This window comes from Phyllobates terribilis, unplaced genomic scaffold (genome assembly GCF_046119375.1).
Source record: "Phyllobates terribilis strain yellow unplaced genomic scaffold, ASM4611937v1 Scaffold_4__5_contigs__length_816908805, whole genome shotgun sequence".
Lineage (NCBI taxonomy): Eukaryota > Metazoa > Chordata > Amphibia > Anura > Dendrobatidae > Phyllobates > Phyllobates terribilis.
In genome coordinates, this window is record NW_027362764.1 from 713,123,233 (window position 1) to 713,135,604 (window position 12,372).

At 42.7% G+C, this 12,372-nt stretch overlaps 1 protein-coding gene across 5 annotated transcripts in view; it reads right to left on the reverse strand.

The window, feature by feature from the left end:
* Nucleotides 1–12,372, reverse strand: part of ESRP1 (epithelial splicing regulatory protein 1) — an 83,738-nt gene that overhangs the window by 8,655 nt on the left and 62,711 nt on the right. For 3 of the 5 annotated variants that reach the window (XM_073679662.1, XM_073679661.1, XM_073679664.1), the window contains exons 10-13: nucleotides 11,420–11,721; nucleotides 10,484–10,702; nucleotides 4,068–4,266; nucleotides 98–269 (exon numbers count right to left, since the gene is read on the reverse strand). In XM_073679662.1, the coding sequence (XP_073535763.1) occupies nucleotides 98–269; nucleotides 4,068–4,266; nucleotides 10,484–10,702; nucleotides 11,420–11,721 (892 nt within the window). The remainder of the gene's footprint in view (nucleotides 1–97; nucleotides 270–4,067; nucleotides 4,267–10,483; nucleotides 10,703–11,419; nucleotides 11,722–12,372) is intronic. The other 2 variants (XM_073679663.1, XM_073679665.1) reach the window with 1 other exon arrangement.

The following is a 12,372-nucleotide window of genomic DNA, read 5'->3' on the forward strand; positions in this document are numbered from 1 at the left end:
CACTACAAGTCCCAGAAGTGTGATGCATCGGCGATATCCATGGAGCATAGCTAACCTGGTATCAGTGCCAGTTCACACTGTTCCTGGCCATTCATACCTTGGGTAGTAAGCAGTGTAGTTCATGAAGAGCTGAGCGCCAGCTGGGTAATACGCTGCCGATGGTTGCAGGGCACGTGGATTGAGGAGTAGGGAAGGCTGGTAAAGGGCAGCTGCATCAGTAGGAATGACGGCGGTGGGTGCTGGAAAGGTGTACGATGGGGGAGACAAACCTAGAGGAAGAGTGAAACGCATCTATGAGAGAAGAATCCTGGCACAGGACATTTTGGATTCTGTAGAGGAGGCCCATAAAATGTAACAAGCAGATTCAAGGGAATTTGTCACCAGGTTTTTGCTATGTAATCTGAGAACAGCATAATGTAGGGGCTGAGACCCTGATTCTAGTGATGTGTCACTTATTGGTCTGCATACTGTCAGTTTGATACAATCCCTGTTTTCTCTACTGCAGGTGTGTGGTTGGACCAGGAGGCAACTAGTCCTCTAGTGATAATCTCCTGCTGATAAAACACGGATTTTACTGAAACTGCAAAACATAGCCCAGTAAGTGACATCACTGAATCGGGATATCTGCCCCTACTTCATGCTGCTCCTAGATTACATATCAAAAACCTGCTGACAGATTTCCTTTAATTTTCAGCTGTCTACACACTCACAGTGATGGGAGGAAATTGTGAAAACATCCACATATATTTCAGTGTACTGTATGCATGCATTTAAATCCTTAAGGGGTTAATACGAGACTATTTTTTCCAACCACATCTGCTGGAAGTTTGTTGCAAACATTTAGTAAGTCAGTTTCCAGATACTCCCCATGATAATAATTGTAAAGTACTAGTAAATAAAAAAATAAAACACCTGCTGTGTACATCACTGTGGAAGTGGAAGACGCTACCTCCCCTTCTTTCACCCCTGAAATCTAACGCTATGAAGGTATGAGACCCACAGGGCACAAACACCAGAACCTAAAACAGGAGTCAACTTGAAAAATCATATACAACTGGAGAGAGATCAGATTGCTAAAAAGAGTCCATCCTCCAGATAAGTTCCACTGCTCGGTTTAAATTACAGCCCTACAAAATAATTTTGGACTCCAGACCCCAGGAGCGTAACTACAGGTGAATACAAGTCCTGGGGCCTCCAGGGGCCCATTATGGCTGGAGTCACCTGTATCCTCAATGGCCATCAGGAAATTGCATAGAATGAAATTCCTTGATATTATTTTAAGACCTTATTGTACAAAAGTATAAGTCGTCATTGACACCTTATTTTTCATTGGCAAAATCAGCAGCAATCATGAGAATCGAAAAATATTTTACTAAAAGATTCATTTAAACATTTTTTAATTGAATCGTGCATGGAAATTAGAGAGGCTGTAACCGCTCCAAACATGATTATTTTAGTAAATACTTCTAATTGTGGAGCATTTTTTCCTAGAGCTCTGCATTGTTCCGTTCCGCTTTTACCCCTTCTGAACAAATGGGTGTTTCCATTCCTGTTGTCAAGGGGGTGTGTCCCTACATGGAGTGTCAGAACTGATTGGACAGTCAGAGTGCACAGGGACCCACCCTTAAGTGGGACACACCCAGTTGTCTATTTATAAAATTTCTAAAAAGAGGAATAACAGGAATGGCACAACACTGAAGTTACTCCGGAAATAAACTAATTATAATTTACTAAGACAGACATGTCAGGATTAGTATCAGGTCTTCATTGAATTGCAAAAATAATAATAGCTACATATTTATTGTGGTGGCGCAGCACAACTAGTCGCTCCCAAGATCAGCATTGAAGAGGAGTAGAAAAATGAAGTAATTTAAACAAGAAAAATCAAAAGAAGCAGTTTGCCTCTGCTCCGGGTGAAAGCTTCTAGACAACTAAAAAGGCACCTAAAGGGGAACTAAATCCAAACAAAATTTAAAAAAAAAAGAAAGTTTTTAAAATAGAAATAAAAAGGATCACACTTAAAAGGGCATCTCCTGTTTATATTTAAACAGGGTACCATGTCATAAAAATGCAAGAAAACGAGACTTACAGCCAGTGACCTTCTGCCCATTAATAATCTATAGTGTATGGTCCCTAGACAAACGAGGGTCAGGGGATACACCATCCAATCTTCATGGAGTTCCGGAGAAATCACGGCACAACATAAATGGAAGTGATTCGCTGTAAAACATTTACAGCGAATCACTCCCATTTATGGAACGTATGACAAATCACATATGATCAGAGCCATATTATCCTCTTACGGGATGAGCTCATTTTTAGTTTTTGCGCTCTCATTTTTTCATCCCCTTCTTCCAAGTTCTATAACAGTTTTGATTTTTTTTTTGTCGACATCGCTATTATGAGGGATTGTTTTCTTTTGGGTCGAGTTGTATTTTTGAAAAACACCATTCACTTAATCCTATAATGCACTGAAAAATCAGGGAGGAGAATTTCCAAGCGGAGAGGCATTTGAGGAGGTGGGGTGGGGAATAAAAAAAATTAAGAAAACCTTGCAATTCCGCTATTGTTTCTAGTTCTTACAAAATTCATTTTGCAGTAAAAAAGGGCAACTTTGTTTTAAGAGTGAGTATATATTTATTGCTTTTTTATTCATTTTTCACTACAATAAATAAATAAATAAATAAAATTGGCTTTCATCGCATTACAACTTTTGTATCTTTAGGGCAGTAAAGTTATATGGGTTTTTTTTTCCCCCCTCTTTTGTGGAGCAAGCTGTAGTATGTAGTTTTTATACCTACTACTTTGGTGTACATATAATAAGGACCTTTCTATTCCATTTTTTGGGGGATATGGTCTGTCAAAAACGCAATTCTGACAATTGTATTTTTTTACCATATTGGTAAATAAGATATTTATACATTTTATTTGCTTGGACAATTGAGCACACCAAACTGCTGAATTTTTGGGGAGTAATTCTTTAGATTTCTTTATTTATACTATGGGAAAAAGGGGTGGGTGTGTAGAGTTCAACTTGTTTTTTTGATTACCTATACAATACAGTATTGCAGTCTACTATATATTTACTGGTCTCCTATGATGCTCAGCCAAAGGCTTCATAGGAGTAGAAACATGGCAGACAGGGCCCTTCATCAGGCCCCCAACAACCCATCAGCAACTTGCAATCACATCATAGATGAAAGTTGGGTATCAGAAGTGACACCTCTCTTCCTAAACTCCCAAATACAACTGTCAAAATTGACTGCGGGATCTGAGAGGTTCGCAAGAGTTACTTTCGAGGGTGCTAGCTGTATACTAGAGCCGGGAACTGCATTGCATGGAGTGGCATATTTTCACCATACACCTATGCCGCGCAATGCCAAGGAATTAAGGTGGGCATTATAATTTTGGCAAACAAAAGTTCTTTTTATAATGAAAAATGACACAATTAAAATCTCCAATTTCAATCATTAAACAGAAACCCGGGGGGGGGGGGGGGGGGGAGCATGTTACTGTCCAGCTATTAGAGGGTTAATCAGCCATGTACCAGCGTCTATAGATTTTTACAGCAGAAATAAACAATGAAGGTTCTTATTGAATGATATCAAGCAGAGATCTTACATGCAAAGCTGCAATAATCATTTATCTGAGCTCCTATATGTCACAGCTCTAGTTGTATGATATGCTCTTGTTATTGTGGTGACCAAACACTTGGTCTTTAAACTTCTCCCCAAAACATAAATTTAAAAAAAAAAAAAAAGGAAATCCCTGTAGTACTTTTCGATTGAAAGATTCTAGAAGCGTTAGTGGAGGCTTCATACTTTAGTCAGTTTTGCTTTAGTTCCCCTTTAAGAAAAATACAAAAAGAATAAAAAGGCTGCATAAACATCCCACTGATGCCCCAAAATCTTATTCACCGCCAAGGAATTGCAGACGTTGATTTGTTACCCTCCCCAACTTCACGAATAATAAGTACAACCGGCCAAAACCCCATAAAGAAGGAAGCAGTTCCAGCACCTACCAGCTCAAAGCGCAGAGAAGCGGCAAGACCCTCAGCCCAAACTTACATGGTAACTTACATGGCGGTGGGGACAAGCCATTGCGATTTAAAGTTCCCCCCATTAAGACAAAGTTCATCTCCTCTGCAGAACACTGAAACACCTCCACATATCTGTCCTTCATGGTCTTCTTGTGACACTTCTGTGAGGCCAGAAAAGCCCTCTCTGCCGACTTCATCTGAATGAATGAGTCTCCCGATGGCCGCCCCTGGAGGCAAAGAAAAGAAATTACAAATGGCATCAACTTTTCGGATGATCAATTTTGCTAACGGGAATCAAAAACATAAAAAGGTGGAAAGCAGAACAGTGGTTCAGTGGTTAGCACTGATGCATTGCATTGCTGGAGTCCTGGTTTCAAGTCCCACCAAGGAAAACATATGCAAGGAGTTTGTATGTTCTCCACGTGTTTGAGTGGGTTTCCTTCGAGTTCTCCAGTTTTTTCCCACACTACAAAAGACATACTGATAAGGAATTTAGATTGTGAGCCACAATGGAGACAGTGATGCGGAATATGATGGTACTACACAGGGCAGTAGATAGAAGTCATGGGGCGCCATAGCAGATGTTCTAAATGGGAGCCCCCATCCCCTCACACCCCCTTCCCCCAAAAAAAGATTTGGCCGGGTCAGAGAAGGGCATCCCTCACGATTTTGCAGCCTTTACAAAGTAAATTTTCCTCCTACTGAAGCCCTAGATTCCCCTTTTATTGACCCCATAAAGAATGATGCCAACAAAAGTGCCCCACAAATGGCTGGATTATACCCCCCCCCTCCAGTGAGTTCCTACACACACACACTGTAATGACCCAACTGTACCCCCACGGCAAAGTATAGTGACCCAGACACCGTATGATCCCCCAACTGTGACCCCCACATAGCCCTCCATGCACGATAATGGGCCTCCATACAGCATACCGCACTCCCCATGGGCCTCCATAAAAAGGTAAAGGGACTGTTGGGACTAATTGCGATGCGAGCACTGCAGTCCTGGGTTGCTTGGAATGGTGGGTCACAAGGTGCGGTGCCGCTGTCCTGACCTGTTACAGTAGCGGTCAGCGAGAATGCTAGTCTTAGCGGTCAGCTAACAGGAAGTGGTGGCAGACATAATCGGCATCCGATCTGACGCTGGCACAGACATGGAGTCGCGGTTAGTTTATATAGGAGTGCATTATAATCTGATTATAGTTAGAGGCACTTTTGAATTTCTCATCTTTGCAATAAACTCAGATTCATAAACTCAAAAACATGCAAAGAATGAAAAGTGCTGTGAAGGTCATGGTGCTATAAAACCCAATAAAACCTATATTTTCCATGTAGTACTGTAGACAGTCTGCAGCTACAACTACCCCACCATTCGTGCGAGTTAGCTGCAGTCACATTTGTGGTCACAGTCACCCAGGAAGCACTAGAGAATACAGTAACGTGTAGAGAATTCTCTCCAGGACTTCCATTCGTCACCGCTCCTTGGCATTCAGCCAACAGGAAATCTTATAATGCATCTGTATCACAATCTACACATTACATAACATCACAAGTGACGGCCACCGCAGACACTAAAGTGTTAAGTGCGGGAGTGTGCGGAAGTAATCATTAAGTAAATGGGAGGTGCCCGATGCCAACAGTCTCTGCTTGGTGACCTTGGATAAGTTATTACACAGCGAGTGCAGCATCTAGACTCCCTGCGCAGAAGGGACGCGGCGGCGATATACCAATAATGGAGGGATGCGCTATACCACACCGACCGTGATCGAATAAACTCACAGTATATAACTAAAGTGACAATTAAGTGTCAGCATCAGATTGTTAATTCCAGAATATTCTAGAATCCCAGCTAAAAACGTATTTGACTTTATATATTCTATAACTTTGTTCGGCAAGCCAAATGTGAACTGTATCTCCTACAAAATTACTCCTGGAAATAGGTGAGTAAATTGACATCTGGGTGGTATATTGTCATACTGTGCAATCAGAGTGGATAATCTCAAAGCGTAATGTAGTGTTTTTTTGGAATGGTAACACCTGGTTGTCACTTTGTTCATAAATTTCTAACAGGAATTACAGAGGAGCGACAAAAATGTAGAATTGTTAAAAAAAATTAAAAAAAGGGTATTTCAGGAGTGGTGAAAAGCCCCCTTCTAAAACCATATAAATCATTAGTAAAACTGTTCTGCCAAATAATAATAGCTAAAGCTGTAGGTAGCCAAAACATTTGATAGGATACAATTGCCCCAATTCAACAAAGCAATTTAATCAGAATTCTAGTGTAAACTGCTTTAATAAAAAAAGCCTAATTTTTGTGCAACCGAGTTTTGGTGTGACCCCACAGCTCATCTAATTCATGACGAGAGGTGGTGTTGACGCGCCCCTGGGCCTGTGTCGCGCTGCGTTGCTCACGCGGGAGCCTACCCGGAGCCGGATCAGTGGAGGGTCGTAGTCTCGTGGCGGTGACCCGGTCCGTGCCCAGGGAGTCAAACTAGACGGCAGTCTATTAGTAGTAAATAGTTGATGACTACGCCACCCGTTGAGTGCAGCCAGGAAGCTGCTGCTGCAGGGCAGACCGCTGAGGCCGGTGGTAGGATTGTGCAGCGTGATAGTATAACCCCCAACGGGAGGGGTATGGCCTCAGGGCAGCCGACGTGGATGATGGGGGTAGCAGGAACCACTCAGAGACGGTACGGTGTAGTTCAGGGTCTTTACTGGTAACAACGACAGACCCTCCCGGAGTACTTGCTAGCAAACGGGGCCTGGTCAGTCTTTGAGCAGATGGGATCTCCCCTGGCCAGGCGTAGTTGTAGGCCTCCCAAACTGACTGTACTCTTCTGGCTACCTTGCTAGAAGCTGATGTAAGTAGCCCACATCCCTGAGTGTACCGTGTGGTGCTCACCCGTATGGCCGGTGACTCGGGGCCTTCTAATGGCTTCCGCTCCACGATGGCAGTGCTGGTCCCACGCGTGTGACCGTGCCTTCGGGCTTCTGGGCCAGAGGACCTGAAATCCCCTGCCTGACGGATTCTGCTGCTGGGTAGGAGTTAGTCCCCACAGCCTCGGACTCCGGGTCCGGTAAAGAATCTTCTTAGTCAGGGCGAGCGCTGCAGCTGCCAGCCCCTGACTCCTTGTAACTCTGCTGTTTCCTATGCTGCTTCTTGTCTCCACTCTCCTTGTCTCACTAACCCTGCCTCAGCCCCGGGTTTATACAGGGGAAGTTCTTCCCCTCCCAAGGCTGGGCAGGAGGTGTGGCATGCACAGGATCCCTGACCAAAGGACCTCCCACCTGCTCTCAGATGTAATATCTCTATCACTGTGACAACCAGACCCCTGGGGTGTCACAGTGTTACTTACACCAGAAATCTTACCGCAGTGAAGAGCAAGTCGCGCTGAGAAATACGCAACTCATCATATGCTCCTGATTAAGAGGTGTGCGCCTCTTAATGAATAAGGAGCACCTGACGCCAACACACGTCCTTCATCAAGACCAGCAAGAGAAATACCAGTCTTGATGACTTGGGGCCAATGACCATTCCAATTTAGTTGCAAATAGTTGGTGTTTCTAATAATTCTTAACCCCATTGATATAATAATTAGATGTAACATGCCATTTCCAGCACTTCTATCCTCTTAAAGTGGAGCTGTCATTTTTCATTAAAATGTAATTTTTCAGTTAGTTACATTGTGTAAGTGTTGTTCTCCTGAATCTGGCGTTGTTTTTCATCTTTTGTTTGTGTGCATCTTCGTTCTTGAGATATGGCTCCCTCTTTCCTCTATATGAATCTAGTCTTTTTTAGCCAAGTGGTTGTGTTTCAATTTTGCAGTTTTCTCGAAAACCACACCTACTTGGATAAAATTACCAGATTTACAAACCGGTAAGAGAAGCCATATCTAAAAGGCGTATGAACAAAAAAAAAAAAAAAAGAAAGAAAGAAATGCCAGAATCAGGAGAACAGCAGCATTTACATGTGGTAAAAAAACACCACATTAATGACAAGTGTCAGGACCTCTTTAGCTGGCTTGCACAATTTCTGCAATGAAGCAGCTCTGACTCCCATAACTTTTTCTTGGAGCCCTGTAAGGAGATGGACATACTGCATACGTTCCCCCTTGAACAAGTGTATTAATATATTATGCAATGAGAAATGTGACATGCGCTAATGTGTGTGGGGAGAGTTAGAGATAATAGTTGGGACTAGCCCATAGTGGGAGGGGCTAAGCTGAAGGAATAGAGACAGATTCCTGTCAATGTCAAATAGGGCCCAGTGTGCATCTGAACTAGAGCTAAGGCCTAGACAGTAGCAGTGTCGCATGACGTGGGAGTCCTGAAGTGAGGGGAGACCATGACTGTGGTTAGCGCGAGTTGAGCAAAGAGGAAAGGAGAACCAATGGAAAGACAGACTTTTTAATCAGAGACGGTTCTCAGGACAGGACGCCAGAGTTTATAACTCTGAGAGGTAACGGGCCAAAATGGGACAGAGGACATGAGACGAAGAGTGCCCCAGGTGGGAGTTCCAAGGAGTCCATGTCGGACAGGATAAGCATCGGTCATACTGGCAACATAGTTCCCTTGAGAGGAAAGACAACACAGAACCGTGAGTTGAGAATAGGACTCGTTAGCTAGACTGTAGTAGCGAGCTGGGCTGTGGTGAAGTAGAGTAAAACCATGAAGGTAGAGCACAAGCGAGAAAAGAGGAAGGCATTGGAATGGTGTGAAAAATGCTCTGTATTGTGAAGGAAACGTTCATAAAGTGGTGTATTCACCATCTACTGTATATGATCCCCACCTTCACGTTACATGAAGAGTACCTCGCCCACTGCTACCGCCCCGCGCCACGTTACACCCCTCATATACCATACTGCACACGCCCCACCATCCTACACCTGAATATTTATATCCTTCCTGCCCCAGACATTACTACAACTATACAGTATCACTGTAACGTGCAGGAATTGATCTATAGTACGTTTATATGGCATCTTCTATACAATTTGCTCTTGAGATGTTGACACATACAATGCAAGAGCAGACAAACCATATAATGTCCATCCACATAAATAATAACAGGAAACAAAGGAACTGGTTTATTGGAAGCCATTTGACATGATCTGGCATGTAGAAGTGGTTGTACTGGTTTTACGCCCTCGTATGAGCAAACACACCAAACATATCGCAAATCCGACACTCAGATAAATATTTCCTGGAAATGTTTTATTATAAATTTTTAACTCTGCCATTTAAAATCAAGACATTGACTACTTAATGTCACCCTTTAATTACAGAGATCACAAAAATATCAGCCAAGGTCTGGTCTATGTAGCTGAAGAAAGGTTGTAGTCGCTTCAAAAAAAATCTCCTTATAGGCGTCGGTTCTCGTCTTTTTACTGTGTGCCTTTAAAGTCGGAGTGTGCACAGTCTCACAAGTCTACGTCATTCCCCATAAAACCCTGACAGCGAAGACCAACTAGAAATCTCACAGGATTAGATATAGGCGTGATGTTAAGGCCAAATACATTACATCGAGCGTTTGTCCAACAGCTATCTCCCCCATACACTCGGCTATTCTCTAGGAGAGAGCTGCTGACTAAGGATGACTGGACTAAAGTTCGACTGAACAAAAAGTATCATGGGTCCTAAGTTCGGGGACCAGAACCCCATATAAGAATGTGGACCTGAACTTTGGCGCTGTAAAATGGTCATAGTAAGGTTTATGGGGCTGCAAAAGGAAGCAAAATGGGGGCAAGAGCAGGACAATTGCCCTGCAAATAAATACAGATAGGGAAATTACTTAAAATAAAAAAACAAATAAAAAATAATCTTGACCCAAGAGGCAGAGGTCCAAGTGGAGAAGTGAAGCAGTGCCTTGGGTGTGTAGTTTACTGTACTGTCAATAAATAATGATAATAAAAAAAAAAAAAAAAAAAACAACACGATGTGAGGTCCCCCCTATTTTTAATAACCAGCCAAGGGAAAGCAGAGAGCTGTGAGCTGGTCTTATGCTCAGAAGGGGCCAATATCCATGGACCTTCCCAGCCTATTAATATCAGGCCCCAGTTGTCTGCTTTGCCTTTGCTAGTTATTAAAGATGCCCCCCCCCAAAAAAAAGCATGTGGCCCCCCTATTTTTTTAAAAAAACAGCTAAGGCAAAGCAGACAGCTGGGGGCTGATATGAACAGGCTTATTAATAGAACTATTTGGGGTCTAAGAGTTATGACAATGGCATGAAAACATGACACAGGAAAGCCCTTGACAGTGCCTTTTTTTTAGTAATTGGGGCTCAGAAGATGTTGTGTTCTCGACCTTATCAACCTGCAACAAGGATATCTTCTAAAACTGTCTTCATGGCATGTCTCATGAAATATACAGGCGAGATTTCACACTTTGTCTTTTTATCCAAACTTATTGAACATTGCTTTTGTGAATCCAGCCTTAGAAATTTACCTGGTGGTTGAGCACCATGTGGACTCCATGTGTCCTGATATCAACTGAGAATTCACCAAGAAACTCCAAAATGTCCTCTATGGTAGCAGCATATGGAAGCCCTCGAAGACGTATGCAGTCTCTGACATTGACCGGGGGAATGAACGGCTGAGGTAGTACAGGGATAATTGGGGGTGTCGGGAGTGGGATTAGAGGTGTAGAAGAGTATCTGTTCAGAACCTGCAGGAATATGAAGCATAGCCTATTAGTTTCATCCCCCCAAATAAAACCTAAGAAAAAAAAATAAAACACTTGCTGAAATCTAGGACAACAGATCTGTTTTAACATCAGAGAGAAAAAAAAGTCAGTCACGGTACTGGACCATTGTTCTATTGTATCTAGTAATACCACTTTTTTTCTACCTCGAAAACAATTGTTGGGTTGGGCTGAAGGGCGTGAAACGTTTCACAAAGTTATCAGTGACTGATTTTGTGCTGTATTAAGACATAACATGTTGCATCCCTAGTCTAATAGGTATACGGCACATGGGTGGAACAATGGTGCGTGCAGAGGCCGAAATCGCACATGAACTGTGGTGGTTGGAGATGTCCCCATGGCTCCACACCTGCATTATAAAAGGGCAATGCTAGGTGACGAACGAGAAGCTTCAGATTACACATATGATGACAGACCTAGTTTGGTATTTTTTTTTTTTTTTTTTAATATAAAAAAGGTGTTGGTCATATATAACTGCCCATGATCTATAAGATGCCCTAAAAAGAAAGAAGTTAACATGTGCACAAAAAAGGTTCTTGGTTCTCCAATTGGTGGACCTTAGATTTTGGTGCACCCACTAGCTCCTACCGTTCACATGTCAAATATATAGCAAATTTCATCAACTATCAACCCAACAGAAGCTTCAAATGCAATAAATCATAGAAATAAAAGCAGACAGACCTGCTGCACCTCCGCTGCGGTGCTCCTGAACAGCTCAATATATCGCTTGCCCAGCAAGTCCTTGTGCTTCTTTAATGCATTCTGTGCGTATTCCTCGCAGGCAAATAACACAAATGCGTCTCCTGTCGGCCTGCCGTCAGGGTAAGTAACAAACAAAATCCCTTCTTTGCCTCCAGTTACGGGACAGTGTTGGCCAAAGAACGTCAGCACTTCCTCGGCGGTGGCAGTAAACGGCAGCCCCCTCATGCGTACAATCACCTGGTTCTCTTTAGACAAAAACTGAGCAACTTCATTGGATGTGCCTAAAGAAAGAAAAGGAGGAGACCTTTATTAAGGACAACTATTAGCGATCAATCTGTATCCAAGCACTGACGGATTACATTCATGGTTATAGACAACCATAAATATTAATGGATACCATGCCACGTTTTGCTGGAATAACAAACAGTACAATCCATTACTAATCCCATACCAGCAACAACTGATCTAGGAGGATACAAGCCAGAAGCTCCGTCATAGTTCGCTTATGGACTAGGAACTGAGAAAATCTAAAAGAGACATCTTAGGGGGTTCTCCGACAGAAAAGGGTCCCCTTCCTTCCAAGAAACCACACCACTAATGATGAGCGCAAGTGCTTGTTACTCGAGTTTGCCTAGGGTGCCCAGGTATGCACCGAGTATCACGTGTGATCAAGTGACATGTTCACGTCCCCGTGGCCAAATGTTTCTTCAGTCTTAAATTTTTTATTTTCTTTCATCTTTCAGGTGGGACAGATCCAAAATCCACATGAAAAAGCGCTAACTAAAATACTCAAAAGACTGAACATATACAATTTTGCTGTCCATATGTTCAGTCTTTGAGAGTTTTTTAACTGCTTCACGTTTCCAAATATGCCAAGAGGTTAAAAGAAGTGACCTGACCATTTCTCAGACATCTTCAGCTCTGAAGACACT